The sequence below is a fragment of the Phocoena phocoena genome, chromosome 14 (assembly GCF_963924675.1).
Source record: "Phocoena phocoena chromosome 14, mPhoPho1.1, whole genome shotgun sequence".
In the NCBI taxonomy this organism is placed as follows: domain Eukaryota; kingdom Metazoa; phylum Chordata; class Mammalia; order Artiodactyla; family Phocoenidae; genus Phocoena; species Phocoena phocoena.
In genome coordinates, this window is record NC_089232.1 from 83,915,333 (window position 1) to 83,932,387 (window position 17,055).

General features: G+C 40.1%; 1 protein-coding gene across 1 annotated transcript in view; it reads left to right on the forward strand.

The window, feature by feature from the left end:
- MBOAT2 (membrane bound O-acyltransferase domain containing 2) overlaps positions 1-17,055 on the forward strand; it is a 111,876-nt gene that overhangs the window by 66,437 nt on the left and 28,384 nt on the right. The window contains exon 4 of the mRNA XM_065891247.1: positions 14,712-14,807. Coding sequence (XP_065747319.1) covers positions 14,712-14,807 — 96 coding nt within the window. The remainder of the gene's footprint in view (positions 1-14,711; positions 14,808-17,055) is intronic.

Consider the following 17,055-nt stretch of genomic DNA (forward strand, 5'->3'; position numbering starts at 1 on the left):
CCTAGGAAATCCTTAGCATTTGCTGTCCCATCCCCTGTCTTAGCTCGGAACTTATTTCCTCCTGCTGTGTAAGTGCTCTTCTGACTCCCAGCCTTCTGTCTTATCATCCATCATATATATGGGTTAGTCTTTATTATTTGCCTAAAAACTATTTCATCGTATTGCTCTTTGTTCAAAAATCTTTGGACGCCTGTGGGAGAATAGCCTCAATACTCAGTCGAGAAACTCACGGCCCTTCAGAAAACTCTGAATCCATTTTACCCACTAAGCTCATTTCCTGTTGTTTCTCCCAGTTTTCACTAGGTAGGCGTCAGGCTGACCAGTCTTGGCCCTGGGCACTCAGCCTGACTGGGCGGTGTCATCTTTTCTGTGCCTGTCCTGCTCCGTGTTTGCAGCTACGTCGATGTTGTTGCCGTCCTCCCGAGGGGAGCCTTCACTTGCTTCCCTGGCCTGCGATGATCTTTTCATGCTGCTTCTGTTCTGCCTCTTCACAGAACGCCTTCTTTCTGTCAGGCACCGCGCCAGGCTCAGACACACAGATGTCTGAAGTCTTCAAGGAGTGCGGTCTAGTGAAGGATACGGACATCTAAGAGAGCAGTTTTCACAAAATGCGATTAACACGCTCTAAACAGACATAGTGAGACGGGTGACTGGCATTTTGATGGCTGATCCTGGGAAACCCAGCACTGCAGTCACGATCGGCTGCCAGACATTGTGACCGTTGTTCCTGGCTCGATGTCAGGTTCTTGAGATGGAGAAGCCATATCTTACTGTTCCTTCTATAAAAGGCAAGTGTGTGGAGTCAAAGTGACATCTTTAACAAACCAACTCTGGGAAGAGATGAGACATGTGATCTAAAAATGTGAAGAATGGCTACTGTGTATCTTTAAGAGGGTGTGTTTATAAATGTGGTGATAGTGGAAGGAGGCTTTCAACTCGGTTCTTAAAGACATCATGCGGTTAGATAGTTGATAGTCACCTATTGGTTACCTGAGGATAAACTTAACCTTTGGTTCTAATACTTTAGCAGAAATAATGTACTTTTTAAAAAAATATTTATTTATTTGGTTGCACCAGGTCTTAGTTGTGGCAGGCGGGCTCCTTAGTTGCAGCTCACTGGCTCCTTAGTTGTGGCATGCAAACTCTCAGTTGCAGCATGCACGTGGGATCTAGTTCCCTGACCAGGGATAGAACCCAGGCCCCCTGCATTGGGAGCATGGAGTCTTATCCACTGTGCCACCAGGAAGTCCTAGAAATAATATATCTTAGAATGTGTTATTGTACACAAAGTAAAAAGAACAAGAAACATTAAGGATCACATTTATTAAAATTCCACTAAATTTATGACCTATTAGAATGGCCTATTAGAATAAAATGCAGATACTATCAAAAAGATTTTAGAAAACTGATGTTTTGATGATGGTTATAAAACTAAGTTTTGAGACTTCCAGTTAATTGTAGCAGATTAAACACACACATTTATCTGAAACTCCACTTAAATGGTAGTGAAACATCAAAGAGGTGTAAACTACAAGACGGGGGCTGGAGATGGCATAAGAAGCCGAAACCTAAGTGCCTGCGAGGATGGTGCTGTTGAGGACCAGCTAGTCTGTCCTGCCAAGTCCAGGGCTGGATCTGGGAACTGGCCTGGCAGCCACTGGAGAGCAGAGCCTGCATGTGGGGTGTAGGGCTGTAGAAGGCTCTGTCTTGGTGACCGGTGTCAGACCCTTTGACTTTGAAATGGTGCATGTGTTACTTTCATAAAAGTAGAGGCGAAGGAAAGGCTGAGCTCGCTCCAGGTTGCTGGTTTTAGAATAACAGCCTCATATTTAGGCCACCTCCGAATGCCACCCCATAGAAAAATAACTCTTCAGGTTGCCTTGCACATAATGGCCACTAAATGAAAACGAACAGACTTGATTAAGTGTAAATTTTTACATAGGAAACTTGAACAGTTTTTAAGCAGTCATCTTTCCAGGTCTCTGCTGACTTTATCAGGTTTAAGATCCTGTTTTGAAATACACCCAGAAATAGAACACTCACCTTTGCTTTACGTCATTTGCCCATAGGTCAGCAAACTCTCATTATGTCTAATAATTGTGTTTGTATTCACATGACTGTTGTATTTTTAGTGCAAAAAGTTTTACCTGTGTACATATTTAGCATTTTAGCCAGTTGTCTCTCTGGTTAGTTAATATGAGTATTGTACAGTTTTCTGGTTACTTGTTACCAAAGTCTATTTTTAAGATCCTGTAAATCATTTATTAAGTACTTTGCAAACTCTGTTTCTCACTAGTGCCATCTTTGGAGTTAAATCTAGTGTCCACCCCCTGCCAATATTTACTGCTTTTTTGTATCAACAGTTCTTGGCTTACATTTATTGCTATTTAAATAGATTAAAATGTAGAAATAACTAGATTAAGTGAATTATAGTTTTGATTATTTAATTTGAAATGGTGTATTCTAGAAATGGAAATATGTAATTGTGGATAGTAATTTTGGAATAGATTTTGAAACGAACGGAGTGTAGGTTTGGAGAAGTATTTACTTAGAGGTGTTTGCTTTTTAAACTGAGTGGAGTCTCTCTTCAAAATTACATAATAACCTATGATATGCAGGGTTATATGCTGGGAAGTAGAGGTAAGGTTTGGAGATACCAACTGGAAGAAAACTTGACCCCTGACTTAAAGGCTGTTGTGACCCCCTAGCAGTTTTAACCTGAGTTTACCTTCTGTCAGCTTTACAGTTTTCACTTAGCAGGGCCATCGAGACGGAGGGGAATCAAATAAGACTCAGGACGGTTTAGCAAGAAACGATTATAAAAGAACACAGTTAACTTTAAAGTGAAATGGAGCCCTGTTTCAGCAAATCGTGACCAACCTGAGACAACACCGATGGTGACTAACTTATCCTCCCTCAAATTGCTGGAATTCCAGTGATCACCTGTGTGCATGTGTGATGGGTGATCTCAGTGTTGCCAGGCTTCTCTAAGCTTCAGTAATATTCAGTAATATTCTAGTTTCAGTAATATTCTAGTTTCATCTATCTTAAATAATTCTTTATTTCTTAAGTTATCAAAATAGAAGCCTATGTAAATGTGTTTCATTCATCCAGTAGAACCAAAGAAATAACTTTTTTTTTTTTTTTTTAAAGTTAGATTCTGGGGCAACAAAAGTTCGTGAAGAAATTTGGATTTTGTTCTAAGTGTGGTGGGTGGCTGCTGGCAAGTCCTGAACATTCTGGATGCTGTGTGTACAACAGACTTGGGAGGGAGTGGGAGCAGGGGGCTAGTCAGGATGCTCTTACAGTGGTCCAGGCCTGGACCTGCTTCCAGTGGGAATTACTCAGTCCAGGATATATTTTGATGATAGATTTGAATATGGATGTGGGTCATACATGATGTGAAATATGAAGATGGATATGAAGATTCGGATATGGGATGTGAGTATAGAGATACATCAAAAATGACTTTAGTTTTTTGGGCAAAGCAACTGGGTGAAAGATGATGCCATTAATCAAGACAGAGAAGACTAGGGAGAGGAATTGTTTCGGTGAGGTCAGAATTTCTGTTTTGAACATGATAAATTTGAGATGCTTGTTAGGCAACCAAATAGAGATGTTAAGTAGCTTGTTGATTCTTTGAGTTTGGAGGTTAGGAGACACGTCTAACCTAGAGATATAAAATCTGGGTGCTGTTGGTATACAGCAGTAGGTAAACACCTACATAGCTTAAAATCATGGAACTGGAAATCCTTTTGGAAATAGGTGCAAATGGAGAAGAGGACTGAACCCTGGAGCCCCAGGTTGAGAAGGAATCTGCAATGGAGATTGTACAATTTGTTTCCAAATAATTTTTTTTTTTTTTGCGGTACGCGGGCCTCTCACTATTGTGGCCTCTCCCGTCACGGAGCACAGGCTCCGGACGCGCAGGCTCAGCGGCCATGGCTCACGGGCCCAGCCGCTCCGCGGCATGTGGGATCTTCCCGGACCGGGGCACGAACCCGCGTCCCCTGCATCGGCAGGCGGACTCTCAACCACTGCGCCACCAGGGAAGCCCTCAAATAATTTTTAAATCAACTTTATTTAGATAAAATTTACCTAAAACAAAATAGAACCACCAGTTCCGTGAGTTTGGACAAATGTATAGCCCTGTGTAACTACCACCCAAATCCAGATACAGGACACCTCACTCATCCCCCAAAGTTCCTTCATTCCCCTTGTAATCATTCTAGCCCAGTCCCCTGCAACCAGCTGTCTGCTTTCTATCACCATAGATTAGTTTGCCTGTTTTAGAAGTTCATATAAGTTGAAGTATATAGTAAGTAATCTTCTGTGTCTGGCTTTTTAAACTCAGCTTAATGTTTTAAAATTCATTCGTGTCCCTGTGTTGATCAACAGTATGTTCCTTTTATTGCTGACTACCCTTCCAATGTGTGAATATACCACCATTTACATATCCTTTCACCTGTCTATTAATGGTCATTTGGATTATTTCAAAATTTGGGGGACTTCCCTGGCGCTCCAGTGGTTAGGACTTTGCCTTTCAAAGCAGGGGGTGCGGGTTCAACCCCTGGTCAGGTAGCTAAGATCCCACATGCCTTGCAGCCAAAAAACCAAAACATAAAAACCAGAAGCAATATTGTAACAAATTCAATAAAAACTTAAAAAAAAAAACTGTCCACATCAAAAAAAATCTTAAAAAAAAATGGTATGTATTTAAAAAAAAATCCCAAATTTGGGTTATCAGGAATAAAAGTTCTAAAACATTCTTGTACAAGTCTTTTTATGGATATATGTCTTCATTTCTCTTACGTAGATACCTAGGGAGGATTTGCTGGGACATAGGGTAAGAGTATGTTTGATCATATAAGGAACTGCCAGACTTCCCCAAAGTGGTTGTGCCATTTCACACTCCTACAGGCAATGTGTGAGAGCACCAGTCGTTTACCTTCTCATCAGCACTTGGTTTTATCTGTCTTTTCAATGTTAGTCGTTCTAATGTGTGTACAGTGGAATTTCACTATGATTTTAATTTAGATTTCTCCTGACTGATGATGTCAAGCATCTTTTCTTGCCTTTTTGACCAATTGTGCATCTTCTTTTGGGACACGTTTATTCGAACCTTCTGACTTGAATTTTATTACTATCTTATAATTCATTCTTTCTGTTTCCTGGTTGTAAGTCTTTTGCAGGTATGTGGATATATCCTCCCAACCTGTGACTTGCCTTTTCGTCTTCTTGGTGGTGACTTTTGACAAATAGAACTTTTAACGTTTGATGAAGTCAGTTTAACAATTTTTTATTTGATACTTTAGAGCTTTCTGTGTCTTTTCTACGATGTCTTTGCCTGCCTAAGGTTATAAATATTTTCTTCCAGATTTATGGTTTTAGTTTTTATGCTCATGTCAGTGATCCATTCTGAGTTAATTTTTGTGTGTGTGCTATGAGGCAAGGGTTGAAATTAGTTTTCTTCCGTGTGTGTATCCATTTGTCCCAGCACTGTTTGTCCACATACCATCTTTTCTGTTTTGAATTGCAATTCACCATGTATGTGTGACTTTATCTCTAGACTGTTTGTTCTGTTCATTGATCCACGTGTCTAACGTGCACAGCACTTGTAACATCTGAATACTAACTTTACTTTCTCCTTAATTATTTTTTAAAGTTCCACTGTATAATTTTTTTAAATGTACTTATTTTATTTATTTATTTTTGGCTGCGTTGGGTCTTTGTTGCTGCGCTCAGGCCCCCTCCAGTTGCAGCGAGCGGGGACCACTCCTCGCTGCGGTGCGAGGGCCTCTCATTGTGGTGGCGTCTCTTGTTGCAGAGCACGGGCTCTAGGCGCGAGGGCTCAGAGCACCATAGTTGTGGCTTGCGGGCTCTAGAGCGCAGGCTCAGCAGCTGTGGCACACGGGCTTAGTTGCTCCGCGACATGTGGGATCTTCCCGGACCAGGGCTCGAACCCGGGTCCCCTGCACTGGCAAGCGGATTCTTAACCGCTGCAGCACCAGACGGGGAGGCCCGTCTCCTTAATTTTTTTTCTCTGTTTGCTTACCTACTTTTTGTTTTACAGTGTTCCTTGTATTTTTAAAGTGGCTTCAAAAATTACTTAGAAATGCAGAGACTGCAGAATGTTTTGAAAGAGAAGAGTAAAGTTTGAGGACTTAGGCTACCTGATTTCAAGATTTCAAAGAGAGCCTTGGAGAGTATAGACAGTGGGGAAGGCAAAATAAGGAGAAAATGCAATTAGTACTCAGATATGCAGACCTTTCCTGAATTTGGACAGCACCCAAAGCCATCTGAGTTCAGGCACCTTGGAAAGTGAACAGTTTAATTTGATTTCAGCACATTAAAACAGCTACTCATTTATTAGGTTTTGTCTTTATTCCCATCAAGATTTTGAACCTTTTGTTGATGTTGCCTGTTTTCCTCATTTGGGGAGAAATTCTTTCTCAGTTCACAGCATTGCTAGCCCATTAGTTTCCATAGTCCCTGAGCACTTTGTTTTTCCCTGAACAATTTCCAATTTGTATCTAATATCTAGAGAATGAGTACTTAAGATGCGGTTTCTCTTTTTAAAATGGGGCAGTCATTCAACATTCATATTTTAATGAATAATAAAAGGTTCTTTCTGGAACTCTTCAAATCTTGTTGATTTAATTTTGTTATGAGTGATGATAATATCAGGGTGCTTTGAAAAACTGCAAAGAGTAGAAATCCCAGCTCATAGTGGAATAATGGTGTAACAGTACAGGAAGATTTACCTCCTGAAGCAAGAAGTCCTGAGGCAAGGCAGTTCTTGTTGGTTAACTCAGCAACTCAGTTTTAATGAGGGCATCAAAAGTTCTATTTTTTGTTCTATACAGCTTTTCTGCTTCGCCATGTCAGCATATTGTCTGTAGGCTCGCTCCTTTTATAAGCTGGGCTTATCAACATGACAGTAGCAAGTGTCCTACTTCAAGGAGAAAGCCTTTCCAAAAGCTCTGTGTCATGTTTCATTGACTGTACTTAAGTTTTATGCCCACGTGTAAACTGGTCCGTTGCAAGGAGGGCGAGACCACAGTGATTTCAGTTAGCGTAGTCAGGCTCCCTCCCTGTGTGTCTGCCTTTTATAAGGGAGAGAACTACGGTTCAGAATTAAAGAAACTTTCTTAAGATCACACAGATAGGAAGAGTAAAAAGTGATGGGGCCATTATTTAAATCTAGATCATGTCTGTCTGGATTTTATTTGCATGCATATTTTTCTGTTTGAAGACAGTCAGTGAAACCCATGCAGTGACCGTAGCACTTATAAGAATATCGTGCCCGTATGGCTTATATGTCTGCTTTCCTCTGCTGTTGTGTGAACTTGAAAAATCAGGGGCTTTCCCCATCACCCTTTCCTGCAGCCTATCTCAGAAGAAAAGATAACAACAAAAGTTGGGTGTGCTTTGGTATCATTTAGGAATACATTTCAGTTGCAGAAAAAAACCACCTGAGATTTTTTTCTGGACTTAGGTTATTCAGAGCCAGTGTAGCTGCTCAGCAGTGTTTATTAAAGGAGCAGGTTTCTCGTTCTGCGGTGCTGTCCTTCGCCTGTTAGATCGCTACTTCATGGATGCAAGATGGTTGCTGCAGCAGCAGTCAGATCCGTCTTCTGGGCAGAAGGAATTCACGCCACACCAGCTGCGTGTATCCCCTCTTGTTCTTTGATTCTCACAGAACGCTTTCATTGACTTTTGACAAACTCATAACTCATCTATGGTTGCAGTTCAACCATGATTTGACAGAATTAGACTACAGATTTTCTTCCAGTTCAGTAAAGAAGTTCCTCACATCATGGGCAAACAAATGTTATTCCATTATGAATGTCGGTTGATATTTTTGTTTACATTAATGAGTAAATTGAAAGTGAAGCAATAAAGATATATGTTGGCACTTCACTCTCCTTGTCCGTAATGTGAGCAAGAGCAACTTCTTTGTTGAACTGAATAACAGTTTTTAAATACTGGAAGAATAAGATTTCCTCTTTTTTTTGGACTGTTCACAATGTAGTGGCTGCAGGTCATGACATACTTTTACAAGTTTAACGTGCGTTATTGGCGTTCTCTTCATTGCTTCTAATTCGGCTCAGCAAACTTCTTCCATAAAGGGCCAGATAGTAAATATTTTAGGCTTTGAGGGCCGTGCAGTTGCTGGTGCAGCTATTCAGCTTAGCTCTTCTAAGGCAAAAGCAGGCATAGACAATATGTATGTAAACGGGCATAGGTGTGGTCAGATAAATTTCATTTATGTAACAACAAGGAGGGGGCGAGATTTATCCTACAGGCTTCAGTTTGATGATCCCTGCTTCAAACATTCTATAGTGTTTGCCAGTTTTCAAGGTGTAAATACTTCCACCACGGTGGATTTAAAGCTACTCACTTGATGCCCCTGAATGTGGAATTGGGAAGAAATGCTCAGTAGCTCACAATTACATACTATCTCTACCGCACAGATACAGGAGATGTAAGTCACCCCAAGAGCAGAGAAAATAGCAAAAGTCAAGAAGTAACTGAGAAGTGATGAGTTTGAACATTTAATACCTTTGAAAGATAATTTCTTTCATCTTATGTTTATATCATTTAGTTTTTAGTAATGGCTGAGTTTAACAACCACTTTACAAAAACTCTTGAAAAATTAACAGCTTTCATAAGCTGGTATGAGCCGGATCTGGAACACTCCTGCAGACGGCCACCACCATGGGCCACACAGACGCGTACATTCCCAGGAGCCTCAGCAGACGCCTGCGTACACCTCATAGGCAGAGCTGTGTCTCTTGCCACCTCTAATGGCAAGAGAGGCTGGGAAATGGAATATTTAGCCTTTGGCCTCTATAGGCAAGGAAAGCAAGGGTGAACAGAGATGGAAATGCACATGGAGTGAGTCAGCCTAGAGTGTCTGCTACAGTTCTGTTCTAGAACTTTTTCCATGATATATCCGTATATGTTTATATATATACATACATATGTGTACGTATATAGAGAACCTAAAATGGGATTGCATTTTAAGCACAGTGTTCTTTAGCTTACTTTCTCCACTTGACTCTGGCTTTCATTGTGTGTACATATAGATATCTCTTTATTCACTGTTACTGAATGCTATAGTGTGGCTTTCTATTTATTTTATTATTTACATTTATTATAGCTAATATCATTGGAGACATTTAGCTGGTTTCCCATTTTTATCATTAAATACAGTGCTTTAGTGAATATCTTTGTATGTATCCTTGTGCATATATATAAGTATTTTTATTTTTTAGGATAGACTTCTTGCAGTGAAATTGGCGGTTCAAAGAGTATGTACAAATTCTGAGGTATGCTGCAAAATCACCTACCGAAAAAAGATGTTTAAAATTTCATCCCTACCAGCTATGTTTGCGAATGCCTGTTTTTCCCTCCTGGATATTATCTACTTTTAAACTTTTGCCAGTCTTACTAGTCTTTTTTTTTTGGCTGCTCTGTGCATGGCATGTGGGATCTTAGTTCCATAGCCAGGGATCAAACCTGTGCTCCCTGCAGTGGAAGCACGGCGGCTTAACCACTGGACTGCCAGGGAAGTCCCTACTTTTAAACTTTTGCCAGTCTTAAAGTATTATCTACTTTTAAACTTTTTATATTGGATAAGTATTATAATTCTAATATGCATTTCTGGATGATTATTATTATTTTCTGGTCATTCTTTATCATGAATCTAATTTATTTTCCTAAATGGACTGGCCGTTATAATTTTTTTATTCTATAATTTGACCATTCACATTCTCATCCATTTTTTCACTTGAATTCTTAATTTCTTTCTTTGTCGACTTGTAGAATTTCATCATTAGGGATATTAACCTACATGTAGTAGATAATTTCTGTTACTTATTTAATTTTCTGTCATCTCTCATACAGAAATTTCCAATAATCTCTATATAATAAATATTGTCACCTTTTGTCTTTGTGGCATTTATGATTTTTGTCATGCTTATGAAGGTTTCCTCAGTTCCAGAAATTTGAGGATATTCTTTTGTGTTTTATTCTAGACTTTTTACTGTCTTATTTTTTTTCACAGTCTGACTGGATTTTTGTATGTGTGTGTAGCGTGAACTCGAAAACTATTTTCATTTCTGAAAGGAGAGCTAACATTTTACACTTCGTTTGCCTCATTCATCTTTTTCCCACTCATTTCATATGCCAGCGTTATAACTACCAAAGCTTTCAGTTGTACAGTGAGTCTCTTTTTTGAACCTTCTTCTCTGTAAGGTTAACCTTTTGGCCTGTTTCTGCATCAATACTGCATTATGAATCACCGTGACGTATTCTTTTATCTGGTAGGAGAGGGCAGGTCCTCCTCATCATATGTTTGTTTAGTTTTCCAGAAGACCTTGCAAGTCAACTAATCAGGTTCCACTAAAAGTATTGTTGGGGGCTTCCCTGGTGGCGCAGAGGTTGAGGGTCCGCCTGCCGATGCAGGGGACACGGGTTCGTGCCCCGGTCTGGGAAGATCCCACATGCCGCGGAGCGGCTGGGCCCGTGAGCCATGGCCGCTGAGCCTGCGCGTCCGGAGCCTGTGCTCCGTAACGGGAGAGGCCACAACAGTGAGAGGCCCGCGTACCGCAAAAAAAAAAAAAAAAAAAAAAAGTATTGTTGGGATGATGCCAAATTTAGAGATCTGAGGGGAGTGGACTCTAATGTTATTTGAATTTTCAAAATAAGTCTAAAAGTAAGTTATTTTACACTAACACATATACCTCTTCTTTCCCACTTCAAAAACTTTCATATGCTTTCCCCCATGAATTCCTAGTGTTTCAGGGCCAACAAAGTACTGAATATTTTGAGAGATCTTTTTAATGTTAAGAAAGCATCCTCTTCCCTTAGTTTACTGAGTTCTGTTTGTTTTGTGGAAACATAATAGAATTTTATTAACTGCCTTTCTATGTATCTGTTATAACTGTTTTTCCCCTTTCACTCACCACTATGATGATACATATTACTAGTCTTCCTTTACTGAATCATTCTTGCATTTATCCAATAAGCCCTGCCTGATTGAGGTATCTTATTTTAAATTACAATTAGTTTTCGTGTGCTAAACTCTTTTTTTTTTTTTTTGGTGGTACGCGGGCCTCTCACTGTTGTGGCCTCTCCCGTTGCGGAGCACAGGCTCCGGACGCGCAGGCTCAGCGGCCATGGCTCACGGGCCCAGCCGCTCCGCGGCATGTGGGATCTTCCCGGACTGGGGAACGAACCCGTGTCGCCTGCATCGGCAGGCGGACTCTCAACCGCTGCGCCACCAGGGAAGCCCGTGCTAAACTCTTTTTAAGGAATTATTTCAGTTATCTAGTGTAGCAGGACAAATCACCCCAAGTTTAGTGTCTTAGCAGTGATCTATTATTATTTTTCATGGTATTCTGTTTTGAGTAGACCCAGCTGAACAATTTTTGCTTAGGGTCTCATGTGGTTGTTATTAAATGTTGGCTGGAACTGCAGTTATTTGAAAGCATGACTGCTTGACATCAAGAAGGTTTCCTGCTAAGGCTGGCAGTTGATGCTGGCTGCTGGCTGGGAGATCAGCTGGGATGATTGACTGGAGCACCTGCATGTTACCTCTCCATGTGGACCTGAGCTGCTCGTAGGTAATGGCTGGGCTCAGAGACAGTGTGCCAAGGACAAGCATTCCAAGAAAGCTAGGAGGAAGCAGCAAGACTTCCTATGACCTAGCCTTGACGTTGCAGGAAGTCATTTCCATTGTATTCTGTTGGTAAACCAAGTTATTTCAACCAGATTCGAGGTGAGGAGAATTATATTCCAACTCTTGAGGTGCAGAGCTACATGTGCAACAGGGAGGGTCGTTACTGGGGGCAGCAATCTTAGGAGCCCTTCTGTCCTCTGGCTCCCAATGTTCACAGTCATCTCACATGAAAAATGCACTTACTTGGCTCCCAGGATCCCCCAGAGTCTCCTCTCATTATGGCATCAAGCTGGAGATCTCTGTCTCATCATTTCAGTCAGGTCTAGTATGGATGAGGCTTCTTGGCTGTGGTTCTTCTCCATGTGAGGACCAGTAAACTAAACTAAAGAGGCCCCTGGTGGACCCAGTATACAGTGGTGAGCAGTGATAGGATAGCTGTTGTAGACCTTTTTGTTCAAATAGGAGGGGAAGGCAGGTCACTTAGCAATCCCCGGTCCGTAACAATTGTGAACTCCAGACAGACACCTGTTATCACTTCCTTGATTAGGGCCCAGACCTAGTCCCTGCAAGTGGTTCTTTGTGGCTCTTGGATTCACCCTCTAGACTCTTGACTCCACACCCTGAGCTCTCCTTCCTTTTTCATAAGAAATAGCCGGATTTTGCAGTTGAATAGTTTTCTTAGCCTACTACCCAACAGTAGATAGTTGGGCACCCAAAGATCTGTTTTCATTTTGAGCTGTCTCTCCCTTTCAGTCCAATCTCATGTAACTCCCTTAAAAATGATGTGGGCTTCCCGTGTATCTAATTATAAACCCCCTGCATTAGACAAAAGCTGCACCCGCAGATCTCTTTTTGATAGTCTCCTTTTTAATTTGGTCTGAAAGTGCTGTGGGACCACATCCTTAAGGTTCCTAAAAATGTTCTTGCCTCATAGAGAGTCTAAGAGGTATATACCCTTAAGATTCTTAGAAACTCTTTTTTTAAATCTAAGAGGTTCTATAAAGTTGAGTCCTTAAATCTTTCTGAGGTGTCATCAAGAGACCCTTGACTTCATCTTTACTCTGATTACTTTAAGAATATTTTGCTGACAAGAAAGACGATCCTGGGCCCTTTCTATTTTTCCTAAATTCTGCTCAAACCCTGCACATTTTCTTTTTTAGTTCATCTCTCTCTACCTGTACCTTGTTGTATGCATCTAAGAGAAATCTTTCAGTACTTTTATTGGGTATTTTTCTTATCTTCCACGTTACAGCAGTCAGCAATGTTCCCCAGTCACTGTATAACCTGGGGTGCCTTTTCTCTGTTTCCAGTTAGAATTTCCCTCCTGCTCTTTAGGTCTTCGGTAGCAATCTCCTCGAGACCTTTCCTTCTGCCACCTGCTCCCTGTCCTACAGCCCTGTTTTCACTTACCAATTTCTGTTCTGATTACGTCACTACATCAAAATGCAGTGGCTTAAAATAAAGTGCTCATTGTTCTGTGGGTCAGGAATTCGGGAAAGGTCCAACCGAATCGAGCCCTCTTTTTCACCTGACGTCAGCTTCTTCACATAACATGTCTAAAGACTTAGTGCTTTCTGGCACCTCACTCTCTTTGACACTCCCTTCCTCCAGAGCCTGTACATGTGTTGGTCTTGGGACAGTCATGCTTTTTTCCTGACGAACAACTTCCAAAAGGCAGGAAGGAGAAACTGCCAGGCTAATTATGGGCTGCGCCTGAACTAGCAAAGTGTTCCTTCTGCCATAGTCTAGTGGTCAGTGCAGTTAGAGGGCCACCGGAGATTCAAAACGGGTAGAGACAGAGACTCCGCCTCCTGATGGGGGCCAGAGGGGCAGGTTGTAGAAGAGCATGTGACATGGGGCCCTCTTTGGAAAATGCGATCTGCTACATGATATTCAGAAGTTATGTTAGGTTTGATTTCTCAGCGCTTTGTGTGTGGGTATGCACATGTGCCATTTTATCAGATATAGCTATCAGGAATATAGTAACTCCGTAAATCATTTGAATTAGGAAGCTTTCCCCCCTTTTTCTTTGCTCAGGAATAATCCAAGTAGATCGGAATTACCTCCTGGTATAAAGTTTGAAAGGATCTTTTCATAAAAGCTCCTGAATTGCCAACCTGAGAAGTTTAAGGTTTCAACTTAGCCAAATACGTTGGTCTTTTTCCGTTGATTTCTTCGTTACGTATGTTTAGAAAGTCCTTCGCCAATTTGAGAATGTTTGAGTATTTATCCACAGCCCCTTTGTGATTTGGTTTTATGTTGTATTCATAATTCTTTAATCCATCTAGAATTGTTTAGATGAAGATACAACTCCCTTCCCCCAGCCACATGGTTAACTAATTAGGTGATAATCAATCCATTCCTGCTAATTTGCATTGCAGCCTTCATTTTATGCAATGTTAATGTTATGTATCCTAGAGCCTGTGGATTTCTGTTCTATTGATATGTAAATTCTTTTTCCCATACTGTGTGTTTCATTATTGTAACTCTCTCCCATACATCTTAAGACTGAAAATTACTAAACGTTCATGTTTTAAAATGTGAGTAAATACCACCTGACCCACACTGTTTATGATTTTAGACAATTGAGGACAAGTTTTAAAAATCCTATTAAGAATTTGTTTGATGTATATTTCAGCCAAATATTTTCATACTAGATTTTGTTTTCTAGAAGAAGGAGGAATAAATAGAACAGATACCAATACTCAACATGTTCAGTTTCATGCTGTGAGCATGACTTTCAGATACATAATTTGGTGTACGGAGTTTTTTGAGAAGGAAAAAATGTATAAAGGTAGGAACTAAATGCACTTACCATTGAAGATGGTACAAAGTTCAAGTAAACTGAAGCAGACACTAGTAAAGATTTTTAAAACTTATTGAAGAAGGCTATTTGTGGAGTAGATCTAGTAATGTTTAATTCTTTGAACCATATCATATAGTTAATAAATTAGTTTAAAATGTATTCTTTAACAAAATGAATCTTTTTATTTCACTAATCTAGCTTATTTTTGTTTTCCAGATATTGTTTTGTGTTTGCTTTGGGTTACCTCACAGTATGCCAAATTACTAGAGTCTATATCTTTGATTATGGACAATATTCTGCGGATTTTTCAGGGTAAGCCTGTTTGTCTATTCTAACATGTTGGTTAAAGGACAAAATATAGTTGCATTTAGTAGTTCAAATGAAAAACTCTGCTAGTTGAAAATCCTTTTACGAATTTAGCATTTTTCTTCTTGGAAAGTGGTCTTTTGTAGTGCTACATAAGTCACAAAAATAACCTGGTTTTTAAAATTGACTTATACAAAATTGCTAAATATACAGCAATTAAATTTGTGGTACAGCATTCTGATATTGAAAGCATTTTCTAATTCTGTTAGAAATTTCTGCAATCACTTATAACTAATGAAAATCAGCCCCTTTGAGCCTGCATCCTTGCTACCTTCCCTCCTTCACTCCCCCCTTTCCCTCCGTCCTTTCCTTCCTTCTTCCTTTCTCTGGAGTCCCTTTCATACAGTCATTTCACATCTGATTGCCTGTTCTTGCTTCTGAGCACGCTGTGGGACTTTCTTTGGACCGGAGGTCCTCTGACGAGCTTTGTCAATCTGAATTTCCAAGAGAGGGCACTTGAGCATGTATTTTACTTCTATGCATTTCGCTCCTATGGAATGTTTTACATTCTTATATTCAGTATTCTACTGAGTGGTAGAAATAACTTCTGGCTTTTATTCCTTCAAAGGAGATTGAGTCCCTCCTTGGTACTGGAGAGGTCTTTTCCCTGTAACAAAACTGATGGAGTGTCTATTATGAGATAAATGCAGTCCAAGTCCTTACGAATGAACTTGCTCACCATCTTTATAAAGGGACACCTGCTAACACCTAGGTACCAGGTGGGGAAGTCGAAGATAAAACTCTATAGTCTTTATGTCAAACCTGACAGATTTCTCTGTTGAACAAGATACAGAAGACCTGCTTTTAAGTCAGTCTTGAGTCATCTGGACAGGATAAAAAATGACCAGCAAATCCAACTTGAGGATAAGTAAGTGGAAAAAATAAAACAAATCATGACATCTATGAAAAAAAACTGTTCAACAATAGAAAAGGCCCAAAGTTTTATGAGCTTAGAGAAAAATCACTGTTATAAAACAAGAGAATTTCAGAAGATGAAGTATCTTTCTCTCCTTAATGAGATCAAAGTGGATTTTACTTTTATTAAACAGATTTTGAAAACAGGCTTGGATGAAAGGAGACTGCATCCAAAAGAACAAACAAAACCAAGACAAAACAAAATTGATTAAATAGACTAAAACACTAGTCAAATTAGCAATATATTGAATAGAATTGAGAAATACACCTGGCATCCAGAAGAAGTGAATAGATGCTGGCCATCTAGCTTATAAATAATAGGAATTCTTGAAGAAAAGAGCTACTGAGCAGAGTCAATAAATGCACTGGGCCACCATGAAAATCTTGGTGAACCTGGAGAGGTAACCCAGGTCACGTGTTGTCATCCTAGTATAACGAAAGTAGGAACTAGCTGCTTATATTTTTAAACCGCCAGATTTAATAAGTAGTTTAACGTAGCTGACTTGAGTTTATTAGTATGGATTGGTACAAGTACAAATTCGTGAGACCCAGTATTTGCTGGATCCTTGTAACCCCTCCTTTGTTTCAATCTTAGTCATTACCTTTTTTATTTACTTTATCTGCTGTTCCGAACTCATGTCACTCTCTAGCTAGGGGTAGGCTAACACTGTCAGAACAGCGACATCATTTCAGTGGCTTTACATAATGAAGGTTTATTTCCCATTCACAGTCCAGTCCAGTGAGGAGGGGGCCTCTGCTCTGCACAGTCATTCAGGGAACCAGGCTCCTGCTTTCTTGTGGCCCTGCCTCCTTCAGGGTCTCTGGAATCCTCTTGATTATGTAGATGGAGGGGGCGTGTCCAGCAGTGAATTGAGCAAAGAGAGAGCATGCCATGCTTTCTCCCATTCTGTTGGAAAAGGCTAGTTCCATGACCCCACAATTTAGAGGATAGTTTACATTAAGAACAAAATGCGTGTGACATGGCTTTAAGTATTTTAATGAAATTAAAGTGTTCATTTAAATGTTTAAGTATAATTTAAAATATTGAAGTATGTCAAAGAGAAATAACATAGCGTTTTAAAGGTGGACAACCTGATATAAAACTCCCAGTTTAATGTGTGATTTTTATCCATTAGGAGAAAACATCTGGCCATTATCAGTGAACTGATAAAGATTAGACAGAGACACATCAGCTCAAGGAGACCATCGAGGCTGAACTAAGATAAAGGACTCTTATTTTAATGGGCACAGAAGAGAAAAGAAGCATTTAGAAGCCTTG